Source organism: Coregonus clupeaformis, chromosome 34 (genome assembly GCF_020615455.1).
Source record: "Coregonus clupeaformis isolate EN_2021a chromosome 34, ASM2061545v1, whole genome shotgun sequence".
NCBI lineage: Eukaryota > Metazoa > Chordata > Actinopteri > Salmoniformes > Salmonidae > Coregonus > Coregonus clupeaformis.
In genome coordinates, this window is record NC_059225.1 from 45100393 (window position 1) to 45117600 (window position 17208).

Genomic DNA, 17208 nt, shown 5'->3' on the forward strand with positions numbered 1-17208 from the left:
TATGGCCAATATACCACACCCCCTCATACCTTATTGCTTAATCATCCATCATCATCATCTTTCCAAACATCGATAGAAAGAACACTTGAAATACAGTAATGATACATTAACTATAATATCATAGTCTGTGGTTCAAAGTGCAGTGTTATTAGCTCCTACTCTAGCTTAGAGTGTGTGTGAATGGCTATGACAGGGTCCGGGTCAGAGGGGCTGATGGTGAAGTGTGCTCTCCCATCCCCTCCAACGGTCACCTGTTTCCCCGAGCAACGCCCCCCTGACCTCTGACCGGAGATGACATCACAGTAGGTTCCTCCAGGAAGGCCGGTGGACAGCATCACATCCAGGGAACTGAATAATAGGAAAGAGTTCAGTGTTACATACAATTATTGTAGGATGACTGCTACTATGTTATGGAATTGATTTCCTTACCCATTCAAAGATCATCTTATTAGTATTTGTCAATTCCATCAAACAGTGCTTCCCTTTCGATCAAAAATGGACCATCAAAATGTCCTCTAACAAATTAATTAATGGCATTCATTTAAATGTCTGCAAATGTGTTATCTACAACTTCTTCCATATGGTGAAACTCACATACCAGTTATCATTGTTGATAACTATGAAGCCTTGGTTGCCTCGTCCAAAAGCTATCTGGTTCCCCCCATTGTCCCACCAGTTAGACAACGGCTCCCCATCAACAACATTACGGAACATCACCATATTTCTACATGGAGAGAGAGAGCAGTTCAGCAAAATAATAACCACCATTAAGCGCACATACAAAATAACTGTACATTGACCAGGTCAAACTGCTCACATTACTGGATAACGCTTTGTTTGAAGGGGACCTACATTAATACTTAATATAATACTATCATAAGATGCTTATGTCAACGACCACATTTTTGAGACGCTTACACACTTTTTAAGAAAGCTTTACGTATTGCTTATGAACGTGTTATGAAGTCCTTGTTGAAGGTACCCTTCAAATAAAGTGTTACCCTTTATAGTAGGTCAATACAATACTATTCAACATGATTGACTGACTGAGATCTGGAGGTTTAAACTGTCACCTGATTGTGGGCCATCGGTGTTCACACACCCAGCCCTCCCCACAGCTGCCATCTGGCTGGATAGGGACAGGCTTGGTGGAGCCGTCAGGGAAGCTGGGAGGACCTATCCAATCATTCTGGTCCTGACCGACAGACAGGTAGCAAGACGAACAGCACGACCGTGAGGCGAGCAGTCACATTGACCATAGTCAAGTGACTGTGGTCATACACAATGTGCAAGGTTTAAGATCTAAAGTGTTGTGGTTTAAGAGAAGTCAACAGAACTTTTCCGAGGTTTAGACTGTCAGAAGCATACCTTTCCATCCACAACATGTTGATCCCACCAGTAGCTTGACATCACTCTTGTAACTCCATAGGGATGGGCCAGCATGAAAGCCACGGCCATCTTATACATTCTGAGGATATGATATAAATAATTTGTCTATACTTATACAATATATATAATCAGATTCTACAGTATGGTCCCTACCTGGGCTCCCAGAATGTGAGGATGGAGGCCCCTCCTGCACCATGCCCTCTCTGGTTGTCATGGTTATCCACAAACACCAGTGCCTCGCCTGAGGGCAGCAGATCCCAGCTCTCACCACACGTCCTGAAACAACAGACAAGAAGCTAATTTTCACCTCAGAATAGTCCGATTCTCACAGTATCACAAGCGGGTTCTCTTTCAGTGATGTTTTGTTCTCTCCATCAGAGAACCAGGGTTATGTAGTAACCGAGACAATATACTTCAGTCATACATGCTGAGGGTTCAACATATATTTGAGAATTTGCTGATATACAATCTGCCATATTTATATTCTTAGACCAAGGCAAGATGTTATACTATGTGTGTGCATCCCAAATGGCACCGTATTAACTTCATAGTACACTACATTTGACCAGCAAGGAACATAGGGAATAGGGTGCCATTTGGCAGGCATGCCAAATCATACTTGAGGTCAGAGAGTTTCCGTTGGTTCCACTTGCGGATGACAGAGCCCAGCATAGCACCATACTTGAACTCTGTGACGAGGCCCAGTCCAGAGTAGTCTGTCGCTTTTATCGGCTCGCCACCTAGGTCGATAACCTTGAAGAGAAAATGGGCATGTGTTCCTGTTGGATTTGCAGTGTTTTTGCTAAATCACACAAATAAACATGGTGCCCACAGTAGGCCTACAGCTTAAATGTCAGAAGCTGATTGATAAATTCCTAAATCTGCAGCATTAATGTTTAATTGTCACTTACAAGAAACGCATGACAAAAGGTATATATAAAATATTTGCTAGACTAGCCTGTTGTTTTGAATAAATAAACATATTGTAAGCAATCAAAAATGATACATAACAGGCCAAAACAACAGAACACATTGCCTACTTAAATACATTATACAAGTACAATAAGTCAACATATGGACATTTCTCATTCCCACCTCTTGGTAAATGAGTGGTCTGGATCCCTGTGTGAACCAGGTGGTGTTGAGGTTGTGAAGTCTGCTGTAGATGTTCTTCAGGTCCCTAGGCCACATGTGTTTACATGCGTCCACCCTGAAACCTGCTATACCCATGTCCACCAGCCTGTTCATGTAGTCCACTATCCTCTCCCTCACATGCTCCTTGTCCTGCGCCAGGTCCAGAAGACCTAGCAGACGACAGTTCCGCACCTGGTGGGTTGAAATGCCAAAGCAATACATTGTATGATCTCTGGGTTTATATTACATTACGTGATTTAAAAAAATTGGTTTGCAGAGAGAGAGAACATAATACGTCTCTATCAGTGTCTAGTGGTATTTACAAGAAGTTATCCTATTTATTTTCTCTCTGAAATTATACCTGATAAATGTCTTGGAAAGTCTCAATATTTCTGCTGCTGGTGGTGCATTTGTCATCGTTGAAGTGGGAAGCGGAGTAGGGCACAGATGGGAACTCCCTCTTGCTGGCATTGAAGTATGAGCCACAGGTCGAACGGCGTCTGCCCTCCCCCTCGCCCGCGCCAGACATACACATGTGATTAATGACCACGTCTGCATAGATCTTCACCTGCAGAGGGAGATGTGTTCATAACCACACTAATACTGATACATGAATGTAGTTCACTATTCAAACAGATATCATATCCATTCATAGCAGTAGTTCACGCTATTTTCATGGATCTACAATGAGAGATCTAAAGGCATACAGTACAATTCACACCAGAACGTTATATTTAGATATGATTTATACAGTGCCTTCAGAAAGTATTTATACCCAATGACTTATTCCAAATGTTCTTGTGTTACAGCCTGAATTCAAAATGTATTAAATATACTGAACAAAAATATAAACATGTAAAGTGTTGGTCCCATGTTTTATGAGCTGAAACAAAAGATTCCAGAAATGTTCCACACGCACAAAAAGCTTATTTCTCTCAAATGTTGTGCTCAAATTTAATCCATCCACCTGACAGGTGTGACATATCAAGAAGCTGATTAAACAGCATGATCATTACACAGGTGCACCTTGTGCGGGGACAATAAAAGGACACTCTAAAATGTGCAGTTTTGTCACACAACACAATGCCACATATGTCTCAAGTTTTGAGGGAGCGTGCAATTGGCATGTTGACTGCAGGAATGTCCACCAGAGCTGTTGCCAGATAATTAAATGTTAATTTCTCTACCATAAGCCATGTCGTTTTAGAGAATTTGGCAGTACGCCCAACCGGCCTCACAACTGAAGACTACATGTAACCACGCCAGCCCAAGACCTCCACATCCGACCTTCACCTGCGGGATCGTCTGAGACCAGCCACCCGGACAGCTGATGAAACTGTGGGTTTGCACAACCAAATAATTTCTGCACAAACTATCAGAAACCGTCTCAGGGAAACTCATCCGCATGCTCGTCGTCCTCACCAGGGTCTTGCCCTGACTGCAGTTCGGCATCGTAACCGACGTCAGTGGGCAAATGCTCACCTTCGATGGCCACTGACACGCTGGATGAATTCCAGTTTCAACTGTACCGGGCAGATGGCAGACAGCGTGTATGGCATTGTGTGGGCGAGTGGTTTGGTGATGTCAACGTTGTGAACAGAGTGCCCCATGGTGGCGATGGGGTTACGATATGGGCAGGCATAAGCTAGGGACAATGAACACAATTGTATTTTATCAATGGCAATTTGAGATGAGATCCTGAGGCCCATTGTCGTGCCATTCATCCGCCGCCATCACTTCATGTTTCAGCATGATAATGCACAGCCCCATGTCGCAAGGATCTGTACACAATTCCTGGAAGCTGAAAATGTCCCAGTTCTTCCATGGCCTGCATATTCACCAGACATGTCACTCATTGAGCATGTTGGAAGGCTCTGGATCGACGTGTATGACAGAGTGTTCCGGTTTCTGCCAATATCCAGCAACTTCGCACAGCCATTGAAGAGGAGTGGGACAACATTCCACAGGCCACAATCAACAGCCTCAACAACTCTATGCGAAGGAGATGTGTCGCACTGCATGAGGCAAATGGTGGTCACACCAGATACTGACTGGTTTTCTGATCCACACCCCTACCTTTTTTTTAAGGTATCTGTGGACAACAGATGCATATCTGTATTCCCAGTCATGTGAAATCCATAGATTAGGGCCTAATGAATGTATTTCAATTTAATGATTTCTTTACATGAAATGTAACTCAGTAAAATCGTTTAAATTGTTGCGTTTATATTTTTGCTCAGTGTAAATAAAAATGTACTACACAGAATAATCAGTAATGAGAGTGAAAACATGTTTTTAGAAATTTTTGCAAATATATTGAAAAATGTCTACACAGAAATATCTCACACCCCTGAGTCAATACATGTTAGAATTACCTTTGGCAGTGATTATAGCTGTGAGTCTTTCTGGGTAAGTCTGGGTAATTCATTTCCACATAATTCTTCAAGCTCAGCCATTTTCAAGTCTTGCCATAGATTTTCAAGCTGATTTCAGTCAAAACTGTAACTAGGCCACTCAGGAACATTAAATGTCGTCTTGGTAAGCAACTCCAGTGTATATATGGCCTTGTGTTTTATTTTATTGTTCTTCTGAAAGGTGAATTTGTCTTCCAGTGTCTGTTGGAAAGCAGACAAAACCAGGTTTTCCCCTAGGATTTTGCCTGTGCTTAGCTTTATTCTGTTTCTTTTTACCCTAAAAAAACTATATTCCTTGCTGATGAAAAGCATATAAATAACATGATGCAGCCACCACCATGATTGAAAATATTATTGCGAACAGGATGCATGTTTTGTATTATTTTTATTCTGTACCGGCTTCCTTTTTTTCGCTCTGTCATTTAGGTTAGCATTCTGGAGTAACTACAATGTTGTTGATCCATCCTCAGTTTTCTCCTATCACAGCCATTAAACATTGTAACTGTTTTATAGTCACCATTGGCCTCATGGTGAAATCCCTGAGCGGTTTCCTTCCTCTCCGGCAACTGAGTTAGGAAGGGCGCCTGTATCTTTGTAGTGACCGGGTGTATTGATACACCCTCCAAAGTGTAATTAATAACTTCACCATGCTCAAAGGGTTATTCAGTATGTACTGTACCAATAGGTGCCCTTCTTTCCAATAGGTGCCCTTCTTTGCGAGGCATTGGAAAACCTCCCTGGTCATTGTGGTATAATCTGTGTTTGAAATTCACTGCTCGACTGAGGGACCTTACAGATAATTGTGTGGGGTACAGAGATGAGGTAGTCATTAAAAAATCATGTTAAACACTATTATTGTAGTCCATGCAACTTATTATGTGACTTGTTAATCAAATTTTTACTCCTGAACTTATTTAGGCATGCCATAACAAAGGGGTGAATACTTATTGACAAAACATTTCTGCTTTTTATTTTTAATTAATTTGTTTAAAAGAATCTAAAAACATAATTCCACTTTGACATTATGGGGTATTGTGTGTAGGTTAGTGACACAAAATCTCAATTTAATCCATTTTAAATTCAGGCCCGTAACACAACAAAATGTGGAAAAAGTCAGGGGGTGTGAATACTTTCTGAAGGCACTGTACATGTCGTGTCTCAATATAAGGCTCACACAATTCAAATAGATCTATACAATGAGAGGTCAAAACGCATACAGCACAGTATCTGTGGGCAGTCGTGTTCCTTCCTTAACAATTAAAACAGAAATTCGGTACATCCCTCTAGTACAAATGAGTTAAATGATATCTCTTCTCAAGCAAGCCATTGCATAACCAATAAGATAGTTTTAGAAAGAGTGAGAAATGATTGGACCAAGGCCTTTTTCTCAAAATGTATATAACCATGTCCACTTTTCCTTCTATAAATGAATTCAAAGGAATCATGTTCCATCATCATTACCCCGACATTGTTGCACCTGCAGACCATGTCTCGGAGCTCCTGTTGGGTTCCAGAGCGAGAACAGAGGTTGTAGCTGACTGGCTGGTACCTCTCCCACCACGGTCTCCATGGTTTAGTCACCACCACGTTCTCACTGGGAGGGGAGATCTAGTACAACACATTTATATTTTATTTTATTTTACCTTTATTTAACTAGGCAAGTCAGTTAAGAACAAATTCTTATTTACAATGACGGCCTACACCGGCCAAACCCGGACGACGCTGGGCCAATTGTGCGCCGCCCTATGGGACTCCCAATCACGGCCGGTTGTGATACATACATTTACATTTTAGTCATTTAGCAGACGCTCTTATCCAGAGCGACTTACAGGAGCAATTAGGGTTAAGTGCCTTGCTTAAGGGCACATCGACAGATTTTTCACCTAGTCGGCTCGGGGATTAGAACCAGCGACCTTTCGGTTACTGGCACAACGCTCTTACCCACTAAGCTACCTGCCACATGAAGAATATAGTCTGTAAAATATATAAATTATCAGTCATTTCTATGAGGAATATCTACATGTGTATCAGTGGAGGCTGGTGGGAGGAGCTATAGGAGGATGGGCTCATTGTAGAGGCTGGAATAGAATCAATGGAACGGAGTGAAACGTGGTTTCCATATGTTTGATCTGTTTGATACTGTTCCATTTATTCAATTCCAACAGTGGAGGCTGCTGAAGGGAGGATGGCACATAATAATGTCTGGAATGGAGTTAATGGAATGGTACCAAACAAGTGGTTTCCTTGTGGTTGATACCATTCCATTGACTCCATTCCAGCCATTATTATGAGCCGTCCTCCCCTCAGCAGCCTCCGCTGATGTGCATCTATACTGTATATACACATTATCTATATTATCAATAGTGTTAACAGTGGAGGCTGGGTCATCAGATCTTATACATAAATGTTGTAATAGACTTTAAAAGTAGAAGCGGTCTTCCAACAGAAATACAATGTGATTTGACTGTACTGTTGCCTGGAAGAAAAACACATAGGCATACCTGCACTCCATCAAATCCATTGGGTCCCAGATATCGCTCACACTCTTCAGCTATGTCATTCCAGCGCCACTCAAACAGGTGGACTATGGTTGACCTGCCCTGCTGAATGTGTTGCTTTGTGTGACTTTTAGACTGGTATTGGGAGAGGCCTACTCCAAGACCCAGAGCCAACAGGCAGCCACATAGTTTAGCTTTTACCTGGTGGAGGCAATGACACAAGTGACTGATTAATTTATTACAATACCTAGGTTTCTGTCCAACTGGCGACAGATTTTCACTTGAATATTCTAAAATCTGCGTAAAAACGATATGCAAATTTTCCCTCCAGAGGGATGTTCATCAACACTGACTTGTTGCGGATAAAAGGCTGTGCGTGATGATGTAGTATACATTAAAAAAAACGTTTGGTCCTGGGTGGCGCAGCGGCCAAAAGCACTGCACTGCACACAATTGGCACAGCGCTGTCCGTGGTAGGGGATGGTTTGGCCGCTGGGGCTTTCCTTGGCTCATCGTGCTCTAGCAACCCCTTGTGACAGGGCCGGGCGCCTGCAAGCTGACGACGGTTGTCAGTCGAACGGTGTTTGTGCCCCTACCACCCTGAACACACCTGTTCAGGGTCGGGCCTGGTTAGTACTGGGACAGACTACCGCATGGGAATACCAGGTGCAGTAAGCTATTTTTATTTATTTGACAAATATATATATATATATATATACACACACACTTTTGCAGTTAAGTTAAATGGATTTCCATTGCATTTTCAACTCTACTGATGGTTTTGTCACAGATGCTACAAAGATGTCGATGACCTCCTTAACTCGATTTAATGGCGAGAACGCGGGGGTACAAACGGGGAAAATATGCATACTTTCTTTATGAAGCACCATTTTCCACCACCATGCTAATACTTCTTCCTGATGTTGCACCCCTAGTTCAGCCAGGGATAAACAAGACTGCTGCAACCTGATAGTCTGAACGCAATATCCGGGACTAGGCATTAACCACTTGCTGGAGGAAAATTGCGTATCATGAAGAAAGTACTCATATTTTCAGTCTTATCATTAAATCGAGTTTAGGAGGAAATAGATGCATTTGGAGCCTGAATTGCGAATGTTTTATGTACGAACAGGTCCACGGGGATACAAATGTATAGCCATCTGCGTGCATTCACTTTGGACAATAAGATGAAACGACTCAATATCGCCACCAGGCGGGGTTTGGGCTAGATAAACGCCAGATCATTTTTATTTGATTATTGGCAGCTAAGCACCTACCATGTCACTAACATAATTCAAATGATAGCCCATCCTCGATATTTAGTGAACATTTGCATGAAGCTTATCACTGTGCACCTAATCACCATAAATTCAGTCACGAAATAAATTATAAAGTTCATAATAACTTATTCCATCTGTCTATAAACTCAGCATGTTTTTCCACGTCCTTGTGGTAACATATGAAACATCGCGTGACTACAAATTTACTGCGATTATGGTTTTTATATAAACATTTGCGCACAAAAGCGTTTCCACCGCAATTGTCGCGTAATCCATTTCACCAACCAAAAAAAGATCCCACCTTGTCTTGCAAGTATTACGTTTAAATTGGGACATTTTACAGACACATTTGCTGCTTCCAAAAGACCTGTAGTGCAACCTCAACGAGAGATAAAGACAAACCTCATAAACACCAACATAGGTCCTACAACCAAATTATTACACGGGATTTACTGAACAAATGTTTCAATGCAATAGAAAACATATTGAATCGAGAAAAACAGCATGCGTTTGCAAAGGATACTAGTTTGTTCACATATTTTGGCAGTGGTAAAGGCCTGTGTGTCAGACTGGATATTTCTAACTAGTGTGTTTGTATCATTCAATAACACCGCCATCTGCAGTAGGCTATAGTTCTAAATGACTCACCTTCATTTTTGCTCTTCAGCTCTGCAGATCCATGCAGTCCAGTTGCAAGCTGCTTCTCAGACAACACAGCCAGTCTGTGCAGCATTTGAAGGGGCTTGTTTATAACAGGCCCTAAAGCAGGGAGCTGTTCCTCTTCTGAAGCCCACAGATCAAGCACCCTCAGTGGGCAGGGCAGTAACTGAGAGACCCTGGTCAGTATCTGCAGCAGTGGTTGCAAGTCATGCAAATGCTACCATATATTGCTAATCCCATATATTGGTGCTAAACATATGAATGGGTGACTGATTATCTTCATGAAATGAGGCATGGAACTGACAATACAAGAAAAGTGATTTTAATAAACAATGGTCTGTTTTGTTGGCACTGCTCACCTTCCTCCAGTGTGTACTTTGGTCTATCCCCAATAAATATATCAATCATCATGCATTAAGAGTACAGAGAGCAGGGTACAGCTAAGCTTATGGACTCAGTCCCTGCCTACCAGCATCATCGCTCACAGTCTCCTCAAGAGTGTTACTCTACAACTTTGACACCACCATCTGTAGCTTACAGCCAATCTAGATTTCAATTTGCTTTCAGTCTACATTTACCTTCTCTCTCTCCTGTTCAGTTATCACTTTCTGAGGTTGAAAACTCCTGTGACCCTACAGATGGTTCACCAATGCTACAAAATGGTGTAAATTCATATCTATATTTTGTAATTAGGCAAATTTGACATTGTGTGATTATGTAAAATATACAAAAATAATAATTAATAAATAAAGACCTTACAGTGGACTATTAGGCATTTATAGGCAAAGACAATATATATATATAAAAAAGATGTTTTTATTTGTTAAAACAGAAGAAATTATATTCCTAACTTGTTGTCTTCAGCTTTGCAGAGGATTCCATCACCTGTAGTTCAGAACCAAACAGGGGAGATGTCAAATATTGAAAGGGGGAGATTTTCACAGATTAGAAATACTACATCTCACAGCAACAGCAAAAAAGATTTAATATCAGGGGAGAAGAACATTTCAGATAAATAAAACACTGACTCCATGCTCTACAATTTATGCAAGAATTGGTGTGTGTGCATGTTGGAAGGATAGAAACAGGTGTGTATTATTACATTTATGTCCCTCATCAGAAAATAAAACCCCATAAGACTGTATATTGTGATTTATTTTTATTTTTAATATTACGTTTCTTCTGTGTTAGGGAGTTAGGTTGTAACCTATCATTTTAAAACTGCTATTGATTTCACTGGATATTATAACTAGGCTTAATGTTTGGTGTTTTAACTCCAAGGTACCGGTAATTACAGAATAGCCTGGTTGTATACCCAAGCAGAGAAAACAGACAGGTATCATGATGGTATGATGTGTTTTGGAAAGGATATGACAGACTCAGAAGGATACAAATGGTACTGACTGCTGGGCCACACTATCACCATGTAACGTCAACTTGACATCAATATCTTAAACAAAAATTTTAAAGATACAGATAGTGTTTTAGATAAATATAGGGATCATGTTTTAGATACAGAACTATAATAAATTCACTAATAAATAGCTTGAATTTCTCAGATTAGGCCTATCTTTTTTTAAATCAATACTTCTTTGAATCAACATTCAGCACAGGAGTTATATTTCAAGAGTTCTATTTATATTTTTCAGAAGTCAGTGAGACAACATAATATGGACCTAGAGGAGCAGAAGAACCCTTCTCACCTGTTCATCGGGTTCGTTTGGGTCCTTTCTTGGGGTCCGGGGCGTCCGCTTTAGGTCTGGCAGACCTGGCAAACGACTGGGAGGTCTGAGTTAAGGTCGGAAACAGTTAACATACACATATTGTACAGGAAACATCACACAAACTAAGAAACAAACTTATGCACTAAGCGTAATATGTATCTCTAGAGAATTTCAAATACCAACCTTGCTTTATAATTGTTAAAACTGTTTTGATTACATTTAAATTAAATATATAAATATATTCTTAATGATTGTTTAAAGTATATATTTGTCTGTTTTATCTTTGATTAGAAGTAAAGGATACAACGACGAGGGGCTTGTCATAGAGGACGAAACCGTTGGTGTCTCTCAGGGCCTTCTCTGCACTCCTCTCACTGGGGAGTCCTACGAATGCCTGGCCCTTCATACGACCCTCCTTCATCAGCACTATGTCAAACCTGAGGCAGAGACAAGGGAGAGGTTATTCTCACTGATGCCTAGTCTACACATTCACTCTGTCAAACCTGGGGGAGAGAAGTGACAGATCATTCTCAAAGATATCCTAAAGATTCGATTTTGATTTGAAGCACCGTACACCGCAAGCAATGTCTCAATACATACATATTTCTCTCTGCCTCAGATGAGACGTCGATGTATCTCCCATAGATGTATTTCAGATCCTGCAATACAGAGAATAACAAATAGCCACCATCAGCATAACGTTATCATAACACCACATTACACAGTGAGGGAAAAAAGTATTTGATCCCCTGCTGATTTTGTACGTTTGCCCTCTGACAAAGAAATGATAATTCTATAATTTTAATGGTAGGTTTATTTGAATAGTGAGAGACAGAATAACAACACAAAAATCCAGAAAAACGCATGTCAAAAATGTTATAAATTGATTTGCATTTTAATGAGGGAAATAAGTAATTGACCCCCTCTCAATTAGAAAGATTTCTGGCTCCCAGGTGTCTTTTATACAGGTAACGAACTGAGATTAGGAGCACACTCTTAAAGGGACTGCTCCTAATCTCAGCTTGTTACCTGTATAAAAGACACCTGTCCACAGAAGCGATCAATCAATCAGATTCCAAACTCTCCACCATGGCCAAGACCAAAGAGCTCTCCAAGGATGTCAGGGACAAGATTGTAGACCTACACAAGGCTGGAATGGGCTACAAGACCATCGCCAAGCAGCTTGGTGAGCAGGTGACAACAGTTGGTGCGATTATTCGCAAATGGAAGAAACACAAAATAACTGTCAATCTCCCTCGGCCTGGGGCTCCATGCAAGATCTCACCTCGTGGAGTTGCAATGATCATGAGAACGGTGAGGAATCAGCCCAGAACTACACGGGAGGATCTTGTCAATGATCTCAAGGCAGCTGGGACCATAGTCACCAAGAAAACAATTGGTAACACACAACGCCGTGAAGGACTGAAATCCTGCAGCGCCCGCATGGTCCCCCTGCTCAAGAAAGCACATATACAGGGCCGTCTGAAGTTTGCCAATGAACATCTGAATGATTCAGAGGAGAACTGGGTGAAAGTGTTGTGGTCAGATAAGACCAAAATCGAGCTCTTTGGCATCAACTCAACTCGCCGTGTTTGGAGGAGGAAGAATGCTGCCTATGACCCCAAGAACACCATCCCCACCGTCAAACATGGAGGTGGAAACATTATGCTTTGGGGGTGTTTTTCTGCTAATCAATTTATAACATTTTTGACATGCGTTTTTCTGGATTTTTTTGTTGTTATTCTGTCTCTCACTGTTCAAATAAACCTACCATTAAATTATAGACAGATCATGTCTTTGTCAGTGGGCAAACGTACAAAATCAGCAGGAGATCAAATACTTTTTTCCCTCACTGTACATGATTTGATGGGATTAGACAGGAGAAGCAGAAGACTAGAAGCAAACGTTTGTAAACTAAACATACACATTGAAAGTTTGTCAACTCTGTAGTATAAAAAGGTACCTACTTTCTCTTCCACTGACTTGGCAATGTTCTTCACGTAAAGTCTGCTGGTCGGCTCTCCAGGTTCATAATTTTTATACACCGACATCCTTTTAATCTCTGGTTTGAAAGAGAGGAAAGAGAAGAAGCCAGTCAACCCCAGTCCTACTTCAATACAAACAGCTACAGAAGACCACAGGGGTGCCTCTGCCAATCTGATGGCTATTCAAACCTTATTTAAATTCAAGGCCAAACATTGAGTCACTCCCTATAGTTAGAATGACAGGTATCATTAAAAAAGGCATGTTTTGATCTCAACACCCCCAACAGTTACAAATCCAGACACTACACATTTCTCTCAGCATTTTCAAGTAATTGTGCCCTTTAAACATTGAAATGCTTAGAGAGTGGTGTCAGCTACCCAGACAGAGTAGTTTAGTGATCTGGTAAAGTGAGAAGTGTCTGAGCTACCCAGACAAAGTAGTGTAGTGGTTTGGTACATGTTGTGATGTCCTATGTCTACATATTGACGGGTATCTGTAGATCTAAGGCTGTAGTGATCTGGTAGGTAGTGTACCGTCTCTGGACAGCCGTCCCTTATCCAGTTCCTTCCTGGAGATGACATCAGAGGGGACATCCTCGTCCTCATCACTGTCCTCCTCCAGCTGGGAGGCCTGGGCGGCAGGGTAGATCTTCCCAAAGCCCTCCCCTGGATCCTCCTCTGTAGTGGTGGTGGCCTGCATCTCCTCAGCTGCTACTGGGACAGATAGAGGATTATTAGTCTCAAATGTCATGTTTATTTGGCTTATGTAATTAATACATTGGAAATCGTATTATATGTTTACACTGAACCAGTCTACTGTAATGAGCGGACAAGCTGCAATAAACAAATGATACGTTTGTCAGGGTTTAAAAGAGATTGTTCAAAGCATTAGTTGACTGCTACTGCTATGTGGACTGTTTTGGTAAAATAACAGAGCTATTAGCAAGCACAGCTCCATGGAACTTTCACTTAAGGCTGAGGTAAAAGGTAATTGGGCACTCTGAGGTGCGCGCACACGCAAAATTATGAGCAGCGAGCTTATACAAATCCTCTGGAAACTTGTCATACACATCTAGCGTGCGCGCCCACCGGTGCGGAATGCCAGGGCTGTTCTGATAAATTCTCAGTAGAGAATTTTTCAAATGATCCTCCTCCTTATCACACCCCTTTGCTTCATTTAAATGGGTTGTTTATCAGCACCCCAAAACAAGACTAATCCACAAATCTATGTGGATTATGCGTTAGACTATCTTTTGCATTTGACTTTTTAGATCCATTTTATTTCTCGGGAGTTGGGACAAGAGTGGATTCATGGGAAGAGGGTGGCTTATAAGAGACAGAAGATAAGACAAGCTGCGACAGCCAGTCAGGGTGGCAGGTGACAACACACAGTGCCACAAAATGAAATATCTCTAATCCTGATAATAATGAAACACCTTCCTGCTTTGATAATTCTATAGTGCATTCTATAGAAGCCTTGAAATACAATGCAGCATATCCTGTGATTCCTCTAGTGGTGCGGCTACTGATTGAAATTCATCCATGTTGTATTGTAACCATGGAATCACAGATGTTCCAATAAAATGGAGGTGTTAAAAGCCTTTTACATAATTCTATGATTCCTCATTATTACCATTCAAAATGTGCTACAATACGATAACGCTTCATTATAACCTTTGTGTGGCCTATAATATTATCTTCTCAATCTTTTGAGTTGACATGTTAAATTCCCCCTTCAAACTGTTCTTCAAGTCTCAAGGAATAGAAGCTCCATCCTGACTGTTATGGATGCATTTGAAATGGCACCCTATTCCCTATACAGTACACTCCTTTTGACCAGGGCCAATAGGGACAGATCTAGTGCATTATATAGGGAATAGGGTGCCATTTTGGATGTAACCTTAGACCACTGAAACTGTGGGTAGTGTGTGTGTTTCCCAGAGGGGTGCAGCCTGGCCCTGTGGCGAGTCCGAGTCTGAGGCCCTACCTTCAGCCTCCTCAGCTGGCTCAGTGGGCTCCTGTGGCTGGGTGGAGCTGATTCCTCCTCCTTCCAGTATGGCCGACACATCTGTTGAAATGTGGAACTCAATCTTCTTCTGTCCGCAGGGCTGGGGCTGCTCAAACACATCCGATGGCTGCAGGATGGGCCCTGGAGCACTGAGAGACCACCAGAAAGCTAACATACACCACTAAACACCAGGGTCTGGCACTGGGCACAGTAAACTGTATTTCTCTGTGAATCTAGCTAGTTTATCTTTTTTTCTGGTCAGCTTGATATTTCCCAGTCCACTGTGTAGGCTCAGGGAACATTTAGAGTGCGTTTGTGGAATTTCTACTCTCTTCAAACTGAGTTTGTGGTCTGATCTATTTTGGGGTTACACAAGGTGCAGGCAGATATCCAATATGCAGCCAAAGCCACATTGGCGAACTATTGTGAGTGAGAAATGTTGTTTGGAAGGAGGATAAATCCTTCACAGCTAGTTGTGTTGTCTGGCCCTTCAGACAGACAACCCTGTACCTTTCAAACAGAAAACTGCATATTTTAAAGTTGACAATAGATTAAGAAGAGGAGGGAGAGGGTTGATGTGCATGAGTGGCTGGGTACCTCTGAGAGTCGGGCTTTGGGACAAAGAGAAGGTCCTTGAACTTGGGTTTCTTTCTCTTGGAGGACACTTTAGTTCTCAGGGGTCTCTTGCATGCTTGGTTGACCAGACCCATCAGGCGAATCATCCTGGAGAAGAAATCAACAAAAGGAAATAAAAGCAGCCTAGACATTCACGCCACTGTGCAAATTATGACTGCTCTAGAAATGGCACAGGGGAAATAGTGGTATACTGTGAAATACCGTCAGAATAATGTGACTCAACATTCATTGCAACAACCCATTTGGATATGTTAGAGCAAATTCCTAGCTGTGAAGAAAAAAATACAGGTACAGCTACCACACAAAAACATCAAAATCTCATATCTCTTGTAATCATTTGGCTTGAGACCAAAAGACATTGACAGGGGGCAGCCTCTAAACTGATTTAATTGGTTGAAATTTAAATCAATCGCCAATAAAGAAGTGTGATTGGTCCCTCACCTCTCTTTGTCCTCGTCATCGCCACTCTCATACTCAGACCCCTCCTCACTGGAGAAATCCATCTCATCTGCTGGTAAGGGGGGGTAGTGGGGAGGATAGGGGGGCGGCATAGGTGGAGGGGGGGCAGGATACATCTCATACTAAGGGGAGAAAGAGAGTATATTCATTGAGGCCTGAATTTACAAGACCTGCTACAGTACGCAATCTTTCATACAATCACACACAAAGACGTGGTAACACTAGTCTACATCCACAGATGGGATTGAAATCTAACTAGTGTATATTATAGGTATTGGACAATCTAGTCTAGTTGTGACAATAATCTGGGTCTTGGAGTATGGTCTCCATAATCTAGCTAGTATATAATGAAGCTAGTATAATGAAGCTAGTATATAATCTACTAATCTGTGTGTTGGAGTGTGATCCTGTAATCTCACCATCGGAGGTCTTGCTGTGATAGGGCCGAACGGAGACGGTAGGTTCATCTTGTTCATCAGGTGAAGGACCTGTTGGATGACAACACACTGTACTGTAACAGCCAGACTACAACGCTCCACTTCTTAAAGGTTTAGCTAGCTGAAGCTCTGAATCCAATCATTTATTGTAAAATGTCTGGGCGGATTGGCGTGACTGTGCCAACATCACAAACACACACTAGCAACCAGGCCCCCAGTGTCCAGTCTGGAGCGCGAAGTCACAAGCTCTGCTGGGTGGCTACTGTGTAAATTACGATCGACAGAACAGCCCCCAATAAAAATGTTAGCAGCCTATTTGGCCTTTAAAATTAGTTTATTATGATCAAATTCGATCCCCATGGTGAATTATTTTAAAGTTCGGTACAAATCGAGATATTTTATGAAATAGTGATCCATTCTGACTACTACATTTGTCGTCACACGTACTGACACAAACCAATCACAGGCGGGCAGGCTACGAGGAGGCTCCAGTTGACCCTCTCAGTCAGGATGAAAACGACTACATCGACCATGATCCTTTGATAATTATGGCCACTTTCACCATGATCCTTAGCGATTTTTTG

The 17208-nt window shown here is 41.7% G+C and overlaps 2 protein-coding genes across 5 annotated transcripts in view; both read right to left on the reverse strand.

Moving 5' to 3' along the window:
- On the reverse strand, positions 1-10313 carry LOC121550094 (alpha-amylase-like). 2 transcript variants are annotated; one of them, XM_041862237.1, is made up of 12 exons: positions 10227-10313; positions 9364-9562; positions 7439-7636; positions 6399-6545; positions 2885-3091; positions 2485-2715; positions 2009-2142; positions 1543-1665; positions 1369-1468; positions 1074-1195; positions 599-724; positions 1-348 (listed from the first exon to the last, which is right to left on the reverse strand). In XM_041862237.1, exons 2-12 carry the CDS (start codon positions 9367-9369, stop codon positions 156-158), a joined length of 1587 nt encoding a protein of 528 aa, XP_041718171.1. In that variant the 5' UTR covers positions 9370-9562; positions 10227-10313; the 3' UTR covers positions 1-155. The 2 variants fall into 2 exon arrangements, with proteins under 2 accessions (XP_041718171.1, XP_041718170.1); XM_041862236.2 differs by lacking the exon at positions 10227-10313 and adding an exon at positions 9735-10074.
- The window catches only part of rnpc3 (RNA-binding region (RNP1, RRM) containing 3), a 19259-nt gene continuing 12222 nt past the window's right edge, over positions 10172-17208 (reverse strand). Inside the window, exons 7-16 of one of the 3 annotated variants that reach the window (XM_045210594.1) lie at positions 16607-16675; positions 16170-16309; positions 15690-15815; positions 15072-15241; positions 13619-13795; positions 13067-13161; positions 11700-11758; positions 11404-11536; positions 11079-11154; positions 10172-10825 (exon numbers count right to left, since the gene is read on the reverse strand). In XM_045210594.1, coding sequence (XP_045066529.1) covers positions 11083-11154; positions 11404-11536; positions 11700-11758; positions 13067-13161; positions 13619-13795; positions 15072-15241; positions 15690-15815; positions 16170-16309; positions 16607-16675 — 1041 coding nt within the window. In that variant the 3' untranslated portion in view covers positions 10172-10825; positions 11079-11082. Of the gene's footprint in view, positions 10826-11078; positions 11155-11403; positions 11537-11699; positions 11759-13066; positions 13162-13618; positions 13799-15071; positions 15242-15689; positions 15816-16169; positions 16310-16606; positions 16676-17208 lie in introns of all 3 variants that reach the window. The other 2 variants (XM_045210593.1, XM_041862238.2) reach the window with 2 other exon arrangements.

What these genes read in the sequence shown, in the direction of transcription:
- LOC121550094 (XM_041862237.1), bottom strand. An exon ending in GCAGGTGCAACAATGTCGGG is followed by an intron (nt 3,092 to 6,398) that starts GTAATGATGATG and finishes CTCCCTCTGCAG; the next exon opens with GTGAAGATCTATGCAGACGT. An exon ending in CTCACATTCTGGGAGCCCAG is followed by an intron (nt 1,469 to 1,542) that starts GTAGGGACCATA and finishes TCATATCCTCAG; the next exon opens with AATGTATAAGATGGCCGTGG.